Source organism: Anguilla rostrata, chromosome 15, assembly GCF_018555375.3.
Source record: "Anguilla rostrata isolate EN2019 chromosome 15, ASM1855537v3, whole genome shotgun sequence".
NCBI lineage: Eukaryota > Metazoa > Chordata > Actinopteri > Anguilliformes > Anguillidae > Anguilla > Anguilla rostrata.
In genome coordinates this window covers 32935010-32954751 of record NC_057947.1, presented here as the reverse complement: position 1 = coordinate 32954751, position 19742 = coordinate 32935010, and the positions used below count along the sequence as shown (strand labels likewise).

The 19742-nt window shown below is 49.5% G+C and overlaps 1 protein-coding gene across 1 annotated transcript in view; it reads right to left on the bottom strand.

Annotated features, from left to right (window-relative positions):
• Positions 1–504: 504 nt before the first annotated feature.
• The window catches only part of zranb3 (zinc finger, RAN-binding domain containing 3), a 64998-nt gene continuing 45760 nt past the window's right edge, over positions 505–19742 (bottom strand). Inside the window, exons 14-21 of the mRNA XM_064311633.1 lie at positions 19337–19579; positions 16009–16106; positions 13797–13889; positions 11201–11343; positions 9930–10067; positions 7325–7661; positions 3066–3197; positions 505–1880 (exon numbers count right to left, since the gene is read on the bottom strand). Of these exons, the coding sequence (XP_064167703.1) occupies positions 1782–1880; positions 3066–3197; positions 7325–7661; positions 9930–10067; positions 11201–11343; positions 13797–13889; positions 16009–16106; positions 19337–19579 (1283 nt within the window). The 3' untranslated portion in view covers positions 505–1781. The remainder of the gene's footprint in view (positions 1881–3065; positions 3198–7324; positions 7662–9929; positions 10068–11200; positions 11344–13796; positions 13890–16008; positions 16107–19336; positions 19580–19742) is intronic.

Sequence of the window (19742 nt, the reverse complement as noted above, 5' to 3'; positions counted from 1 at the left end):
CTGAGAATCTGAACCCAGATCTCTGTCAGGCAGGCATTCAACAGAGAAAAAAAAAAAAACAATAAAAGCCAAGAACAATTATTTCTTTATTCTCTGTAGGATGTGATTTTTCCAGCAACAAGGCAGGCAGGTTTCAGCACAAAGTGTTTGTTGTTTCCCTTTGAACCATGGGGACAGAGTATTCTGCTTGAATCTGTCCAAGGCCTATTTGGTTGTTTGTTGTCACAGGAAAAATAATGAAGCTCTTCAAAGTTTGTGGGAAGTGCGCCTAGAGTCTCTCCACGCTGGAGAAGCTTCAAGAGAGGTGGTCTGAGCCAATGTAGGCTGCTAACTTGGAAAAGAGTCCTTGAAATGACTTGGAAGCGCACAGGATTACACATCAATCCACGAACACCGCGAGTTTATCAAGACTGCATGTCTTTAATCAAATCCCAATCTTCCCACACCTATCACCATTCGAATTAAGCCACAGTTAAAACTGGAATAGGAAGTGGAGAAAATTTATTTTCTTTTTTTTTCTTCAAATGTTTATCATTGATACGATTCTGTCACTTCAGCCCCAGACTTTTTTGTAAAGGAGAGAAAGACGAGTTGGAGCGTTGGCGAGGCGACGGTGACGTCGGCGAGGTAGCGGAGCCCGCCGCGGGAGGGCTGCTCGCAGTCTGACTGGGGCGCCGCTAGCCCGTCCTGTAGCATCGCTATAAACAGAAAGCGAGCCGCGAAGCGACTTAATATTCCGAGCACGGCTTATCGCTCAGGTCTGTTTCCATAGTAACTTTCGGCTCTTTCACCCGTCCGCCCCCCTCACCCCCCCTCCCCCCCCCCCATCTTGAGTTTACTTGAGAGAAACAAACGTCAAAGTGTAGACGGATGTGCTAAGACTTGGTGCGCGAGCTTAAAAAAAAAAAGTTACGACAGAACACCCGCCCGCCCGCCCGCTTGCTTGCTTGCTGCTGCTGGAGAGGGTGCCATCTCACGAACCCATAATAATCCTCCGCACGCGAACGTCTCCTCTGCCGAAAGGCGGCTGTCGCCTGAAAGCTGATAGGTTCGCGTTTTCGGGGTGTGAGCGGCGCCGTCATGGCGACCGCGGGGCACACCTCCGCGTTGCGCGAGGCTCGCGTTCGCCTCCGCGTCCGTGCTCCAGGCGTCGGTTAAAAGACCCTCTTCTCTTGTTCGTGTTTCCTCTCCTCGGGACAGGCGAAAGGATCGCCCATTTTTCACCGTCCCCTCCCGAGACCCCCCCCTCTCTCTCCCGCTCGGACGGGTAAGCCGCTCGTAAATCAAGGGCCTGCCACGAAGCCCGGCGCTCAAACGAGGAAGATCTGACCGTGAGGAGGAGGAGGAGGAGGAGGAGGGCCACGGATTACGGGCTTTAACGCCGTCCCGCTCAGCGCTGCCCCCTCTGGTCAAAGGTTAATATTGCGCGATGACCTTCAGAGAGAGAGGCGGTCGCTGCCACAGCTCCTCCACTCTCGGACCGCAGGCTTAAATGAGATGCGCGTGTCGGGAGACGTCCTGGTGGGGGGCCTCCCGGTGCCTCTGGTGGGGGGGGTGGGGGGGAAGTGTGGCTGATATGTTCTCATGTTTTTTTTTTTTTGCAACATTGGTGAGAGGTGAATTGGGGGGGTATGACAGTGACAAATTCTGTACTGCTCACTTGCAGGACACGAGGGAGGGGGGACCATGATGGTGGCGGAGGCGGTGGTGGTGGTAGTTTGAGGGGGGGGCGGGGGGATGGGGGGGGGTGGTTGCCATACCGGGACCGTCTCTGGGAATCCTCACTTCCTGATGAAGAATCTGGTAATGTCCGAAGCCACCTTGGAGGCGGCCACTCCCTTCCTGATCTGGCTCCTCTCCTTGGCTTGATGGGAGGTCCTCTGTGAAGCAGACAAGACACTGACGTACTGCAGTAACATCGGAACGGAGATGGTGTGTACTGTGCTACCGTATTTCCTGGACTGAGATGGATGTCATTGGTTGAGGTGTTTATATTGCATTACTGCATTGCATGAACTGGAATGGTTTATATTGTATTTTTTTTGTGGATCGTGATGTCCTACCACATATTACTGTATTTTCTGGATTTGAACGGTGAATATTATGTGACTGAATTTCATGGAGTTAGATGTTTACGTACATAGCATAGCATTATTGGTTTTTTTATGGATTAATATGGTTTAAATAGCACTTCTGTAGATTGTGATGGTGCATGTTGCATTGTTGTATTTTATGGATTGAGATTATAAACACTGAATTATTGCATTTCTGACTGAAATAAGTGTGGGTGGCTGTTCTTACCGGTTAAGGATTCTGCGCCTCCCACTGCACACCCTCAAGATAATCAATTTGCGATGATGAAATGTCAAATATTCTTGCACCATTGTAGGCTGCTGCCCACACATGGTACGCTCACACACTCGATGCCACTTCATTTCAGAATTTTGGATTAAAAGATTATTCCGGTTCCAAAATAAAGGTTACCTCAGGTCTTAAAAGGCGTAAGACTTCGTGGAAGGATCATTGCATCATAATAATAATAATAATAATAATAATAATAATAAATTTAGTAGTAATAATAGAATAAGGGATTCACAGCATAATAAATAAAGAATTCATAAAGAATAAGGAACAAACAGTCAAATAAAATAATAAAATCAATACAAACCAAGAAAAAAGCGTGTAAAATTAACAATTACATATTAATCTTAAGCAAGAATGTTTTCAGCCTTAAATGGTTAAAGCTTCCTTTACTGGACGACTCTGGGATGCTGGCCTTATAGGCAAAGGATCAAATTAAAAGCCACTTCTGAAAACTGGCTAAACAAGAAAAAAAAGGTTAAAATGAGCAAAACAATCCAAAGATCTGGCGGTAGATGATTGGAAAAGAGTATTATGGACTGAGTCGTCATTTCAAAGGGGCTTTGCAATCATATGTAAAGACTGAATTTAAAAAACAGTTATTTCAAACAGTAACAGTAATTTGTAACATTTTCAATGTCTTGGCTGTATTTTTTTGGAAAGGTGAAGGCCGCACCTAGGTGCGTGCAGGCGTGGGTCCTCACCTGTCTATGGCAGACAGTGCACAGAGTCTGCAGGTTGTCCAGAGAACACTGCCCCCCTCCACTGTATACTGGCCGGATGTGGTCCACCTGCCAAAACTGCCCCTCCACAGGGGTACGGATCATCTCATTGAGCTAGGACACAAAAAAAAAACGGGGAAAAAAAAACAAAACAACGCCTTCTTAAATTCATAGCGGTATTTAATCGATAACAGGCAGGGCGTGTCATGTATTGCAATTAGTCGTGTGTGCAAAAAAATGACAAAAATTACTTAACCAATTACAAACTATAATTGAGCACGAAGTTTAACTAAGTCGCATAGCTTCAGAGTAGACACATTAAATAATTAGCTGGCTTCCCAAGCAGCTTTGCTTTTTATCTTTGTGTGTACGCCTGGGAAAACTTCGCTTGTAAGCTCTTCGGAAACTGTTGTTTAACCGTGATTGCTGTGTTGCTAATAATCAGAAAGCAGCTGCTCGCATCTTAACCAAAACCAAGAAGAAGAGTGAGCGTACTACCCCGGCGCTAGCATCCGTTCACACGGGCTAGTGATTGAGCGCTCCCACGCACACACACAGCGAGCGGAACGCAGAGCCCTCTCCCGGTCCCTTAACGGTCTCATTTCAACCCGCGGGGCATTCTGTACAAAAACTTCGGTCTCCTCAGCTAACCCGGTTTAGCATAACTACGCTGCTTCGGCCCGTTGCCGAGGACGACGAGGACGACGGATCGCTGGCGCCGCGGCCGTCGTTAGCATTCCCGCCGCGCAGCCCGTTAGCGTTCCAAGCGGTCGGTGTGAAGAGGGGAAACCGGAATACTCCAGGGATTTCGGTTACCGGGGGTCGGAGCGCCCGTCAGACTAACGCGGCGTGAGATACCTACACCCCCCCTCCTCCCCCCCCCCCCCCTCCCCCCTCCCCTCCGTCGCTGGCACGGATTTCCTGTGCCATTTGAGCGAGGAATAAGAGCGCGTGGGCAAAGTGAGGGACAGGCCCACAGTGACTCAAAGGGCTAAAAAACGGCAAATGGCATTTCCAAAAAATTTCCAAAAAAGCCGTTAGGGCTTTCCTTTCGCCTTTTTATCGCGCAGCACCCCGGGGGGAGAGTTTGGCGACAGAAATCAATTGCCACTCCGGGTGCACAGCCTCCCCCCCCCCCCTTAATTAGTTCTGCGCCACTGAAAGTGGGGAGGCTGGGGGGTTGGGGGGGGAGGCTGGTATACCGCCACTTTGCCTGTCGAACCGATCCGCCCCTCCGGGTCGATACTTATAGAACCAGCCTGGCCCCCGTCGGGCTGGTCCCACCCTGGGCTCTCGCTGACGCCCGGTGCCAGGCGTGTTTTATCGTCCGCTCTGCCAGCCGCGGCGGGCGAGGGGGAAGGCCCGCCCGCTCCCAGCACCCCCCCATTGATTTTGAGAGAGGCTTGGCGTCCGAGGGCTTTCGCAGAAAAATGGCAAACAGCATTAAAATGGGCGGCCCTGCCTGCCGGGGTCCGGGCAGCATTAAAATCAATGAGGATCCTTTGGGGGGCCAGGCTCGGTTTCCTCTGAGTGTGTCTGGAGTTGTGGGGTATCTCTACCCCCCCCCCCCCCTTCCTGCCCCTACCCCCCAGGCACCCAGATGAGCCAGCATCTCCACATTGTCAGGAGCTTCCAGGGGGAGAGCGTCCCACGCAGCTTCAGAATCGTTTATCTTGTGCTCACACAAAGCTGCAGATCTCAGGGAAGGGAGTAGGTGTTACCATTCCTCTGCCCCCCCGCCCTTCGTGCACCCCCAATCCCCTGCCCGCCCCCCCTGCTGTTTGTCAGCTACACAGACGCCTTCTCCTTCTCCTGGGTCTAAGGGAGCTGTGGTGAAAGAAATGATACTCTGGAACAGAACGGCTAAAATACACCCTTTGTCATCAAGGCGCATGAAAGGAAATTGTGAATGATTTGGGGGAAGGCAACTGCACCTTTTGTACATTATAGCAAAATGTCAATTTTTTTTTTGTCAAAGTGTATTAATCTCTTTGCTGATATACATTGTCCTTTGCATCAAGGTTCATGTGAAGATCTTTGGCTATGCTTTGGGGTCTTACTTTTTGATCCAGCTTGTCTGAATCCAGTTATTCAAAGTAAAACAAACATACATTTGTAACATTATTGAAATGGAAAGAAAGAAAGAGCCATTAAGATTTTGAGAAAGGCAAGGAGACATAGGGACTCCTTAATCTGTGTAGCCGTAAGGTTTTACAAGGAAAATTAATGTTGCTCGGTTGATGCGGCTTCTTATATTTTGCATTGTGTAACTGTGATTGTTTTTGGAAACCAGGCCAAATGAATTACCCAGAATGCAGTATGAAAGTATCACTTCTTTTCACTCTTCCTTGTGTGATGCTTGTGTGCACTCAGCCCATTTAAGGGCATACGCTATTCAATCAAACCCCACTGAAGTAGTTTTGTATTCAATCAAACAGCAAACAACACTTCATGCCCTTTAAGACCAAACATCCAAAAAACAGGAAGAAACGTGGGCTGGAAATTAAGGTGCCTGGGCAGGAGATGAGAGCACTTTTTTTAAAAAGAGCAAGTCAGCCAACTCACAAATAAATATATTTGTCTAGCTCCAACTACATAATCCTCACTGTCTTAACACAATTAATAAAATATTGTCAAAGAAGGAAGATTAAAAATAATTGAGTGAACCACACTTTACATAATTTTACTGTAAAATTCACAGATGGTTTTTGAAGTGGCTTGTGTCTGGCTAAAATGTTAGCTCCATTCTGACAAGTGTTTGTTTAGCTTCTGGCGCTACATGTATGCTTTCATGCCCAACACAGGATTCTAATAAACATTCCGTTTTTCTTCTGAACACAACTTAATTTCCATATTTCATTAAAGCAAAGCAAGCCATAACCCACTGACTTTGGATCAGCAAATGACTAGAATACTAACACATGATTTAACCTCAATGAAATGGATAAAACTGCAACCATAGCGCACCCTCAAGATGCAGTATTTTTATTTTTACCAGGGTAACTTTGTAGGAATGACAAAGAAACCTCAGTCTGTAGATTCAGCTACACAGTTGATTAAAAATAGTTAAAAATCAATGGCCTACTGCAACAGGAACACATATATGATTGAATGATATGTGTATGGTGCTTTGGGCTATGGTGCTATATGATACAGGGCTGTCAAAAACAAGATAGCTTTCTGGAAGGGAATGAAACCATTTTTAAAACTGTGAAAAGAAGTGAAAAGAAAATCTGACAAACTCTTGTTTCTTTAAGCTGTCATATATTAAAGCGAGAAGCTATATTTGAAATGACCCCAAGCAGAGTTGACCTTCTCCTGCCGATTTTAATTGTAATCAAATGAAACCAATTAAACAAAATGAACGAATCAACTGCTTAATTAGAAAACACAGATTGCCAGGATGGTAGAAAGTCATCTTGAAGTAGCAACAGTCTGTGCTCCCAGTTTGGTATCTGACTGTGTCAGAGAAAACAGATTGAGCAGAATGCAACATGCTTGCAAGACTTTTTTGCACAAAAAGACCCGCATTTTCAAAAGCGGTTTGACCAATCACAGCAGGGACTGTCGATCACTTGACGAAAACTCAAATTTTTAGCGACAGAGAACCTCTCACTTCAGCTCGCCGGAACTGAACTAAGACAGCGAAGCAGACTTTACTGAGCCACTGTGCCAGGTGAATCCTCAGAGCCCCACTGAACTGCACACGCCCTTAAACCCTCTCACTGTGCTGGACTGCATCCAACCCAAAGGCCCTGCAATACACCGGCAGGACGGGCAGGGACGGCTGTCGTGTTTCTCACTGTTACCTGTTCTCTGTACACTGTTCTCACTGTTTGAGGGGGGGGGGGGGGGTACAGTGTAGTATAATGGGTAAGGATAACGGGTCTTGTAACCTAAAGGTTGCAGGTTTGATTCCCAGACTAGGATTCTGCCGTTGTACCCTTGAGCAAGGTACTTAACCTGCATTGCTTCAGTATATATCCAGCTGTACAAATAGATGCTATGTAAAATGTTGTGGATAAGAGCGTCTGCTAAATGCCTGTAATGTAATGTAATGCCTGTAATGTAATGTAATGTAATGTAATGCCTGTAATGTAACATACTGTAACATAATGTAATGTTATGCAATGCCTGTAATGTAATGTAATGTAATGCCTGTAATGTAATGTAATGCCGGTAATGTAATGTAATGTAATGTAATGCCGGTAATGTAATGTAATGCCTGTAATGTAATGTACCTGTTTGAGAGAGAGCTGGGACAGCCAGGTGTTCTCCAGAAGCTCCTTCCTGCTGGCGGGCGGGGCGTCGCGCACGGACTGGTACAGCTGGTGGGCGTTGAGCCCGCAGCCCTGGCACACGCCCTGCTCCGCCTCCAGCACCCGTGCGCGCATGTAGGCCTGGCTGGAGCGCACCTGGAACTCCTCCTGGCAGCCCCGCCCGCAGAAGCGCCCGTCCCAGGTGGCGCTGCCCGGCCCGCAGGGCGCCTGGCAGGACAGGCACAGGGGGTTGCCCTCGCTGTCCAGGGCCTGCAGGTACCCGGGCTCCTCAGAGCGCCCAGAATCCTTCTCCTCTCCGCTGAGAGAGAGAGAGAGAGAGAGAGAGAGAGAGGAGAAAGAAAGAGAGAGAGGGAGAGACAGAGAGAGAGAGGAGAGAGAGAGAGAGAGAGAGAGAGAGGGGGGGAGAGAGAGAGAGGGGAGAGGAGGGAGGGGGAGAGAAAGAGAGAGAGAGAGAGAGAGAGAGAGAGAGACCTGTTAGAAGCTTTGACGATGGCCTGGTAGTGCATTGAGGAAAAGAGGAGAATATGAAAGTCCATCCAGTGTTTCTCCTGACTTAGCGACTGTTTCTCGAGTCAGAGACTGATCTTAGCCCTGTTCCTGTCATTTAGCATGCTGCACTTTAAGACCCTTAAACAAAAGAGAGAATTTTAAAAAGAGTATTTTCAATACTTAGGAAGTCATACAAAATGCATTTGAAAGATTCGTGCACACACAGGCACTGGCACGGAGCTGGTCTGTGTGTCTGGGCGCGAGGGCATGATGAACCCGCTCTAGCTGCCACGCTGTGCCAGTGGGAGGATGTTGACCCGCTTCGCTGCAGTGGGTCCCCCTGCCCTCCCAGAAGCCCCTGCTGCTATTCAGCCGGACCTTCTGGACCCGGCATCGCCCGTATCGGTTCCCATGGCAACGTGTATCATCAGCCAATGAGGCGTCGCTTGCCTTCACTGTATGGATTAAGACTTCATCCTCGGAGATAAATATTCACAGGTTCCAAAACCCCGCCTTTTTTAGACCCTGCAGGCTTAAAAAAGCACATAGTCTGAGGAGATATCTATACCTCTCAGACTCATGTGATTTTATATTTAACTGACTGGCAAAAACCTGTGAAACCATGTGAATGCTTCATCAAACGAAACATTGGAAAAATTTAAATAAAATACATGCACGTGCACACACACACGGTTCCATTCTACAGTACTTTCTCAGTTTTTAGCCAGATCTGCAAATCTTTTGAAATCTTCTCAGTTTCAAACCGTCATGGGTCCACTCCATTTCAAGGGTAAGACAGGGCAGGGTGTAAAGAGACAGACTTGTACTTATGTAGGTCACAGGGGGTCAGTGTCCTTATGAATCAGGAGCACATGGGCTGCCTTGCACACCTTTGGGATTACACCCAATCAAACTGTCAAGTGAAAATGTGGGCCAAGGATTCAGCCATAAGGCTGCTGGATCAGAATCAAGTAGATCAGCTCCAGTGGAGGTTTTAAAAGGTTTTTTCGCTAGTAGTTTTAGCTAGTAAAACAGTAAAGAATGGGGTGGAAAAAAAAACCCCCAAGCCCTTACCAAACATGGCATTAGGCTGAGTCAGGGATCGATTCTGTACAGGGGTAACTTTTCTCTCATGCAGTCCAGACCCATTAGCACCAGCCTTCTCCAATAAGAGGCCCGCTGCGATAAAATGACTGTTAAAAGCATCCATTATAATCTCTTTATCCGCGACGGAGCCCGAAACAAACGCGATTGGTCGGGGCTGGAAAAGGGGGAGGGTCGCTGGTCCCGTTCTCCAAAATGTCGCTGTCAGCTCCCGCCGTTCAGGAAAATAAAGAGATGCTACCTCTTACATGGGACACCTTCTTCTGAGCTGCCTGAAACTAGGGCAGTTAGTACACCTGGGTAAGATACACCTGGCTAGAACATAGGCTGTTTTCTCTACTGCTCCAGGGCTCATCCTTAGCCTTGACTCTAAAGTCATTTGAAGGGTGCGTGTTTGTCAGCCACAGGTACACTAATGTTTAGGCTCAGGGATAGGGCTGTAATTCCAAATATGGATCGCCCGTTATCTATGTAACCGCCCTCAAATTAAAGCTAACAGTCTGCACCCTTAACCTCAATTTTCACTGTTTTAGTTCAAATCCAACGTGCTGGAGTATAAGAGCCAAAACAACACAAAACTGTGTGATTGTCCCGGTAATGTTTCATTCAACCGTAGTTTTGTATCTCCAACATGAGCTCGAAGGGCAATGGTTAACTGATGTCACAGGCAAAAAAACACCTCTGAGAAGGTTATTGTGTGGGGTACAGACGCAAGACCCTGGCCTTTAATATCCACAGACATCGACTCAAAAAGGCCCTCTGCAGCCTTCAGACCAGCCTGGGGCGCCACTATCAGAGAGGAAACTACCGCCAAGCAGACACAGACAACCTGTGAGCGCTACGGACGCAAGGCTCTGGCCTTCGACGTTCACAGACAGCGACGCAAAAAGGCCCTCTACAGCCTTCAGACTTCAAGCCTGGAGCCCCAGTATCAGCGTCATCTCGGCTGTTGAAGAGAAGAAGGTGACCCCACCTGTCCGGCACGGAGTCGGCCATCTTGGCGGGGGTCCTCTTGGCGAAAAAGGCCTCCGTGGCGACCGTGCGGACGCTGCCCCCGTCCTTCTGGGCCCGGTCCAGGGACGCCTGCGCCACGTCCTCTTTGGTGAGGAACCTGAAACGTTCGGGTTCGGGGATAAAGGGATGAGATGTGGAAATATATAAAGGGGGGGGGCGGTGGAGGCGGGGGGCTGGGTGGAAACGCTGCTTCCGAACATCTGCATAAAAGAGAAAAGCTCATCAAAGAGCAGCACGCAGGGTGGGCAGGATGAAAAAGGACGACATGAAAGACGTGTCCCGCTGACAGACAGGTTGGGTGGGATGGGGTTTGGGGGCGGATGGGATGGGGTGGGGGGTTTGCATGGTGCAAATCGAATTCGAAGAGATCCCCCAGAACGATCCTCAGGGAACAGGAAGCAAGTCTACGAAAAAAATAAAAAATAAAAAAAACAGGACAGGAAATTCTCCCATAATTAATTGGCACTCTTCTCCATCGCTACGAGCTGCAAACAGGGAGAGGAGCTACTCGGCCCAAAGAGCCAGGAAGCTGGCTACCTTTCTGCGTGGGAAGCGCTTAACAATTAATCGTGTCCAGTAATGACTTTCTGACTGATGAAGTGCCTATTTTTTTAGGGAGAGTGGACAGGCCTCGGCTTTATTCAGACAATTATAGCGTACAGAGGAACGGAAGAGGGGGGGAGGGGCCAGGGCGGCACAGAGGCGCAGAACGAGATTGGAAACGGCCTCCACTGTGCATGCTACCGTGCGTATGGGGGAAACACACACATTTATTTACAGTGGAACATACTGTACACATCTCACCCACACGAGGGTATTCTAATTGTGCCAGAAAAGTAGCATAGCAGTCCCACAATTATAATATTTGGACAATAATAAGCACTAATGTATGGGATAGATGGCCTTGCCCCTGGACATAGACATGGTTCAGGTTTCTATTCCATCTGAGGGTCATTGCGGTCCATAAAAAAAAAAAACAGGTAGGCCATCCAGGAATCAATAATGACCTGGGGAATCAAATTAGAGTAGAGAATGCAAGGCACTGTAGTAGCTAATCGGATGTGAGTGGGATGATTGGGTGGCCGGATGCAGATAGACAGTTTTGAGGTAATTTGGGGTTAACACGCATACGCTTCTGAAAAGTCAGTAAAGCCAAGTGAGTCAGAGCTTCGGTTTAAAGGCCGAAAGGATGCGGTGGCTGCCATGGAAATGGGTTAGTGGACGGCTTGCCTCTTGGTGATGCTCTGCCTGCGCTGGTTGCCAGTGATGTCATTCAGCGCCAGGATGGGGCTGCGGAACTGGCGTCCGCTCCGTCGGACCACCCTCTGCTTCGTAGACGTCAGGGAGTTCCACTCCCGCACAAACTGCAGCACCTGAAAAGCCATGATGGCATTTATCACCACCTGCCCTGATCTCCCTACAGGGCCCCACTGCCCTGCTCTCTCTATAGGGCCCCACTGCCCTGCTCTCTCTACAGGGCTCCACTGCCCTGCTCTCTCTATAGGGCCCCACTGCCCTGCTCATTCTATAGGGCCCCACTGCCCTGATCTCCCTACAGGGCCTCACTGCCCTGCTCTCTCTACAGGGCCCCACTGCCCTGCTCTCTCTACAGGGCCCCACTGCCCTACTCCATCTACAGGGTCCCACTGCCCTGCTCTCTACGGGCCCACTGCCCTGCTCCTCTACAGGGCCCACTGCCCTGCTCTCCTACAGGGCCCCACTGCCCTGCTCTCTCCTACAGGGCCCCACTGCCCTGCTCTCTCCTACAGGGCCCACTGCCCTGCTCTCTCCTACAGGGCCCACTGCCCTGCTCTCTCCCTACAGGGCCCCACTGCCCTGCTCTCCTACAGGGCCCCACTGCCCTGCTCTCTCTACAGGGCCCCACTGCCCTGCTCTCTCTACAGGGCCCCACTGCCCTGCTCTCTCCTACAGGGCCCCACTGCCCTGCTCTCTCTACAGGGCCCCAATGCCCTGCTCTCTCCCTACAGGGCCCCATTTCCCTGCTCTCTCTACAGGGCCCCACTGCCCTGCTCTCTCTCTACAGGGCCTCACTGCCCTACTCCATCTATAGGGCCCCACTGCCCTGCTCTCTCTCAACAGGGCCCCACTGCATTGTCCCGTGTGTCCAATAACTGATATTTGCCCAACATTTCCCCTTAAGGAATAATAAAGTATTTTACTTAGAGCTCTATGGGATTTTGAGACCAATAACAATACCCACACAGATTACTGTTATGGTGGCCAATATAGGGTACCTTTTTCTGTGTGGATTTGCACCGATCTTGCACTGATATGACTATACAAAAGGTCCTACTCAGAATTCTGCTTTCTTAAATAACTTAAAGAATATTTTGTTATTAACATTATTAATGAACTAATAAGGCCACAGCACTTCACAGGCACTATACCTCCACATGGGGCTCAGAAATCACAATGGAAAAAAGAGACAGAAGGCTTGCACAGCAGGCAACTGCATCACCAACACAATACAACTGTATTCCGTACGTCTTGAAAATGTCTGCAGACTGAAATGTCGACCAGTCACGGATACAATCACCTGCTAAGCAAGCCTCCCATGTCTTTCCCCCCCATTGTGAACACTGAGAACATTATGTCAATCAATTTTACACCTATGTAAACATGCGTGTGCTGAACACCAATCAATTACTGACCATCAATACAGCCAGTCAATTAGTGGCATTCTAAAGCAAGAGACTTCTAAAACGTCTCTGCATGGGCACCTGCCAGAGAGCTCCACTCATCCACACAGAGCAGGGCTGCCCAACACTGTTCCTGGAGATCTACCGTCCTGCAGGTTTTCACTCCAACCCTAACAAAGCACACTTCATTCAACGGCTAGAGCAGGGCTGCTCAACCCTGTTCCTGGAGATCTACCGTCCTGTAGGTTTTCACTACAACCCTAATTTAAAACACCCGATTCTACTAATTAGCAACTCAATGATACCTGACCGTTTAATTAGGTGTGCTTTGTTCAGGTTGGTTTATTTTGGTCTCATTTGTATGTAAAACTTTGTTCCGGAACTCTCGCAGGGCATCTCCGTATCTTGGTGAATTCTAAAATGGCCTCCGGACTCTTGCTGCCGATGTTGAGTGGTCCGAGTCTTGCAGTGCAGCCTCCATGATTCTGCTCTTGAAGTCGTGTGCGTACGGCGGCTGGTGACATTTCCTCCCCCTTAAAGCTCTGTTAACGGCACCATTTTGTGGTGCATGCTGGGAGCAGACGTGCCTTTAACTGCTCAGCTGCCTCTTGCAGTTCTCTTGCTCTTTCAGTGGCCTATTTTGGCAGGAGAACTCATGTCTTTTCAGGGTCCACATTAATTCTGAACAACGTGTGATGTTTGAAATCCAGCTGGTCTAAAAACAAACACACACGCACGCTCTCCGTCTCTCTCTGTGATACATCCACGACGAGATGAAACGATTGTGTAGATTTCCCGATTCATTTATTAACACAACCGAAAAAAACCTCCCTTTCTCTCGCTTTCTTTCTCATTCTCACTCCCACTCCCAGTCGTTCATTCTCACCAACTCACATTTCCTCTCATTCACACTCTGTCCTATATTCTCTCATTCTCACTCTCGCATAATATTCTCTCCCTCCCTCCCTCCCTCCCTCTCTCTCTCTTGCTCTCTCCTTCCCTCCCTCCCTCTCTCTCCTCCCCACCCCCACCCTCTCTCTCAGACCCCCACTCCACCCCATTCCCCCTCTCTCTCAGACCCCACCCCATTCCCCTCTCTCAGACCCCCACTCCCACCCCCCATTCCCCACCCTCTCTCTCAGACCCCCACTCCCCCCCCCACTGACCTGCCGCCTGTTTTCCCGCCGTTGGAAGGCCTCGGGCAGGTCCTCCCAGCTGTCCATTGATTCCAGGGGAGAAGTTGCGTTCAGTGCTCCCTCCTAACAGCGATAGGGAAGAAATGAAGGGGCCTAGTACAGTAGAATCCTCATCCTTATCTACACCTATCTGGACAGGGTCATCATTATACACGCCCTATCCTGGACAGGGTCCATCCATTATCTATACCCGCTTACCCTGGTCAGGGTCAATCCATTATCTATACCCGCTTATCCTGGGCAGGGTCCATCCATTATCTATACCTTCTTACCCTGGGCAGGGTCCATCCATTATCTATACTCGCTTATCCTGGGCAGGGTTCATCCATTATCTATACCCGCTTATCCTGGGCAGGGTCCATCCATTATCTACACCCACTTATCCTGGGCAGTGTCTATCCATTACCTACACCCACTTATACTGGACAGGGTCCATCCATTATCTATACCTGCTTATCCTGGGCAGGGTCCATCCATTATCTACACCCGCTTATCCTGGTCAGGGTCCATCCATTATCTATACCCGCTTATCCTGGGCAGGGTCCATCCATTATCTATACCCGCTTATCCTGGTCAGGGTCCATCCATTATCTATACCCGCTTATCCTGGTCAGGGTCCATCCATTATCTACACTCGCTTATCCTGTATCCATGTAAATTCCACATAGAAAGGCAAATGCCGGATTCAAACCCAGGACCTCCTTGCTGTGAGGCGACAGCGCTACCCACTGCACCACCGTGCATGTAAAACACACATTCAAACCAGGACCCATCTTAACTGCACAAAACTGCCCTCCTTGTCTTTCAGAGACACTGCTCACATGCAGCCCTTTCACTTTCCACCAGTCCTTACTTTTCCCACACAATGGCTCTTCCAGTCAGTCAACAGAGCTTACGACCGGCAGACATCGCGAACGGGATAAAAACGGAAACAATCACCGGTCCAGGGGGAAACCGACAAACAGCCACCGCCGCCGCCGTTTAAGGATTCTTAATTAGGCTCAGCGGTGCGTCCGCCACCCGCGATCTAATTAAAAAAGCCCTTTTGTTGAGACTTAAACCAGTAAGAGGCCGGGAGAAGGAAAGCGGCGGCGTTGAGATAATCTGACACCCGGTTTAGTATAAATCGCTGGCCCTTTTGTGCTGTGCGTTCGGAGCGGGCGCTTCGAGCGCGATCTCTTTCTGAGACGCCAAAGACTCCTCTTACGCCGCGCGTCTGATTATCATCCAGGCTGTCATTGTGCTCCACTTTTAAATCTACCCCCAGACGCTTTTTCCATGGCTGTCTAGACCCGGCTACGTTCTTTTTTCTTCTCTTGTTCCCACACTTTCTCTTTTTTTTTTCTCTCTTCTTCTTCTTGTCCTTTATACACCTCCCACCGTCCTCCCATGCAGTCAGAAGTCATGTTTCATCTCACGCTTTCCCGATTTCACAGAACCTCAGCGAAATTCCCGCACGATAATTATTTCCAAATTGACCACACTCATAAATGTGCGACACACAATTACAGCTTTTCTTTTTTTTATATAAAAAAAGAAGCCTTTGCTTAAATCAAATCTAGTCTGAGCTGCATTCTTCATCTCAAGTCTCACCCCTACCCCCCCCCCCCTCCCCCCCCGTCGTGTCGTTTCATTTCTGGTTTCCCGCGAGCGGCGTTTTCTCTAACTCGAGCGAAAGGCCTTGTTCTGTTCCCGCAGTGTTACTGCGTGAGCGCCCAATCAGAGCCTAACGAGGGCAGGGTGGGGGCAGGTGAAGCGTGGCGGCGGGGTTTTAATGCAGAGAGCGGGGCGCACGGCTTCTACTGAGGACGGGCGGTGTGAACCAGACATGGGCATGGCAGACCCGTACGGCACTGCAGACCCATACGGCACTGCCAGGCAGTGGGCATGGCAGACCCATACGGCACTGCAGACCCATACGGCACTGCCAGACAGTGGGCATGGCAGACCCATACGGCACTGCCAGACAGTGGGCATGGCAGACCCATACGGCACTGCCAGACATGGGCATGGCAGACCCGTACGGCACTGCAGACCCATACGGCACTGCCAGACAGTGGGCATGGCAGACCCATACGGCACTGCCAGACACTGGCACTGTAGACCCGTACGGCACTGCCAGACAGGGGCACGGCTGACCCATACGGCAGACAAGCAGGGCGAGACGGCAGCTTTTCCGTACCTTGGTGTAGAGGTAGATCCTGTCGGAGTTGCAGCTGGCGCAGAACTTGAGGCCCTCGTACAGGGGGAGGCTGCTGTGGGCGGGGTCACAGACGCTCTCTGTCAGGTCGGGGGGGGCGGGGGCGGGTTGCGGGGAGAGAGAGAGAGAACACTAACTGTTAACAGTCAAATGCCTGAACCATCAGTGCTACCCTAACTGAACATCAAGCACAATGACAAAGCGCTATTTAATATCTTCTGGCTTCGATCCGCACCACCGGAAGGGGCCACGTACTGTATACACTGTGCGGGCCATAAAAAAAACCCTCTTCCACTCCTTTATACGCACGTCAGACCAGGTGCTGCGCTGGGCGATGGCAGCCGACACTCGATACGCACCTTCATTAAACCACATCACACTGCCGTCTCCTCGCACTGTCTCCAAGGTGTGTAAGCATTTTCAAACTTTTTCAAAAAGTTTTTTTTTTTAGTGAGCGCAATTTCAGTTAATTCTCTCAGGCACTCTTTGTTATTGCTTGGCACAATAATAGGGGGGGGTCTTTTGCCCAGAAAGTGTACTAAAGCATTCGGGTCACCCTGGCAGTGAGGCTACATAAGTTTTGGGCGTCGACCAGACCAGATGGGCATAATCTTTAAGTCCTTAAATGTACACTATGCAGGATTATTAACCTTGGAAATATTATAAAATAACCATGCTAAGGGATATCTGTGATGTCAATCTCTGTCTTTATGCACTTTCGCCAAATTTGTGCACCTTCACCTGTATGTTATTCTAAAATGCGTTCGGGACATTTCTGGGCTTGGCGCTCTCTTCTGTGTGGGCAGGGGTGGGTGTGGCTACTGAGCCTGTGGTTTTGGATCAGTGTTGGGCTTTGTTCAAGAACTGGAGTTATCCTTGGAATTGCTTTTCCTCGTATGGCGTCAGCTGAAGTTTGGCACGGGGATGAAAAGTGATGCGGGGTAGGCTAGTTATATAACGTCCTATCGACAGAACGATAAAACCGCTATTATGTTTAACATAATGGAATTAAGCTGAATTAATCGAATCTGCCTTCTTACCTTCGCTCACGGTCACTAATTTAACGGTACTAACGTCACCTATAGCTTATCCAGCTAGCTACCTTACTTGGGGTACTAACCAACTTAAACATCTTAGCTTTAGCATCGGCTCGTTGTCTTTTATTCACAGTGTGGGGCAGTTCAGTGGTGTGGGTAGGTGGATTTTGTAGCAAGAAACCATGGTCTTTAAATTTCTAGACATTGGAATCACTGTTGGCAGCTATATTTATTAGTATTCAGATATGAATACTTGTTCCTGTCAGTATGATCAGCTACAAGATGCAAGGTCATCTTGGAAAAAACTGTATGTGTTTTGATGCACAGTTATTTTGATTTCTCCAAAGGTGACAAACTCGATCAAACAGCCAAAGTACGCAAACATTTACCCATTCACCTTCCCCAATATAATGCGAGGCTTTGCTTTTTTTGTAACTAGACACTTGAGCTACAGAGAGTAAACACCTGAGAAATGTGTTCTTCGACCAAAAATAAAGGAAAAACATCAGACCGGTGTACACAAGAAGGGAACACAATAACAAGCGGCTCGGCGTGCCAGATTTAATTGAGCAGATCAAGGGGTCAAATCGATAGCCAAACAGAAATGTACCGAAGAAAATCTCTCAGTCCAAACCCAGGAAATTGTCTGCAGACGGTAGGCGCTGGCTAATGGAGGCGTGCGTACGGGCTAATACATAATTTATAAAAGCCATGTAACATCGGTGCCAGAGAGGAAGTGACCGGTATTGTCATTTCTGCCGCGAGGAAGTGTACCCCTGCGCAGCCCCCTGGAGCTAAAAACAGAAGCTTAGCGAGCGAGCCGCTCGCGGTCTTCCGCCAGCGACGGGGGGGCTGAAGTGGAAGCAATCAGCGCGCGTTTGCTGCTGATGCATTGTGGGTCAATTTTATTGGCCGGCCCGGCTATGTTCTGCATTAACAGACAACAACCCCCCCCCCCACCCCCCCCAGAGGATAAAGAAAGCGCTGTCTGAAAATAGCCCGCGGGGGGGGTGTCACGTCGGGAAAAAAAAAATCACACGGCGCTATTGTGCACCGTTAAGAGGACCTCTGAAGAACAAATGCGCCAACACCGCGCCGCCGCAAAACGAACGGTGGAGGTGGAGAAGGAGGGAGAGGAGGAGGAGGATGAAGAGGAGGGGGAAAGAATGAGACGGCTTGCGTCTCTCAGATCTCGCGCATTTACGTTTCGCTCTGTTCAGCGAAGCAGGCGGCGGCTGGCTTTTGGTGGTACGGCTGTTTGAAAGCATCGACCCGCCTGCTCTGTGTTGGGGTGGGGTGGGGGGCAGGGTGGGGGAGTAGGGGTTGGGAGGGGGGGGGGGTTCAGAGGAGCTGGGGTGTTAATTGGAAACGCTGCCCCGTGTTAGCTGTGCCCTTCCTGCAGCCGATCCTGGGTGGAGGTGCTTCTCTAACATCGGCCAACTGACTGCGGCTCGGTGGCGAACACGTCGCGCGTGGCGCTCCTACGACACGGCTAACGGCTTAGCGCGCTAACGGCCCATCTCCCATTACCCACCATTTTACCCTACTGCTCATACTGGTGAACCCTGATAGACACATCTGACTTATGGATTGCTGGTAAAAGAGAAACAGCAGAGTAAATACGAAGGAGTAATCCATTTTCAACAGAAATGATAAATTATGAGGTATTCCTCCAGGGATGACTAATAAAATAAAGGACAAAGCTGTTGTGCTATGCAGCAAATATCAGTTACAGTATATAGATTTTTCGCTGTTTATACATTAAAAATAGACACGTAAAATGCATTCTTTTATTGCTCCGTTCTTGCAGAGGGACTCAAACCTGTGAGACATAATCCCACTAAAACAAAAATAAAATAAAACGAAATTAGAACAGGCCGCAGAAGCAGAAATATATATTTCGGGCTTTTTTAAAAACTCAGAGGACCGAGGAGGGAAGCAAGGAAACTGGCAATATCCTCCCAAACGATAACGATCCATAATCCTGGCCGTGCGGAATACTGATGCATTTATTAGCGGTGAGGGCGATACGCCACAGGGTGAGGACTCACGCTGGGCAGGGAGGTGCAATTCGACAAAAATAAAAAAATTAAAATTAACACGTGTGTTAGCATGCATGCGAGAACGCAGAAAACGCAGGAACGGTCCTCAGACAAAGGGCTGGTGGTAAGACCAGGGGATATCAGGAAGTAAAAAATGTTTTTTTTTTTTTTTTTAAATGTATCACTGGATTGACACACAGAGAGGTACAGGTGAGATTAAGGGGGCGTTACCGTCAGCCTGGCTGTGCGATGGGGCGCTCTCTCCTCCCGGCGAGTCCTTTCCCTCGCACCCGTCTTTCTCCGGCATCGCCCCTCCCTCCGCTTCCGATTCCGACGCCCCCGGCCCGGGTGCGCGGGCGGGGCGGGCTGGGAGGGCGGGGGGGGCGGGGTCCGGCTCCTCGTCCGAGCTGGAGATCGCCACGCAGGGGCTCGCTGGTGCCGGGGGTCGGCCCGTCCCCGGGCCGCCGCTGCCAGCTGACGGGGGGAGACGAAAAAAAACAAAATGTCCGCCAAAGCATCGCTGAGCTCGCCGCGCGTATAATTACAGCACGTAAAGGCGCCTGAAGCACCTCTGCTCTCCGCGCTGCAATTAAAGCGACCGAATGCACCAGAAGCCTCGCTGGAGAGGGCCTTCAAC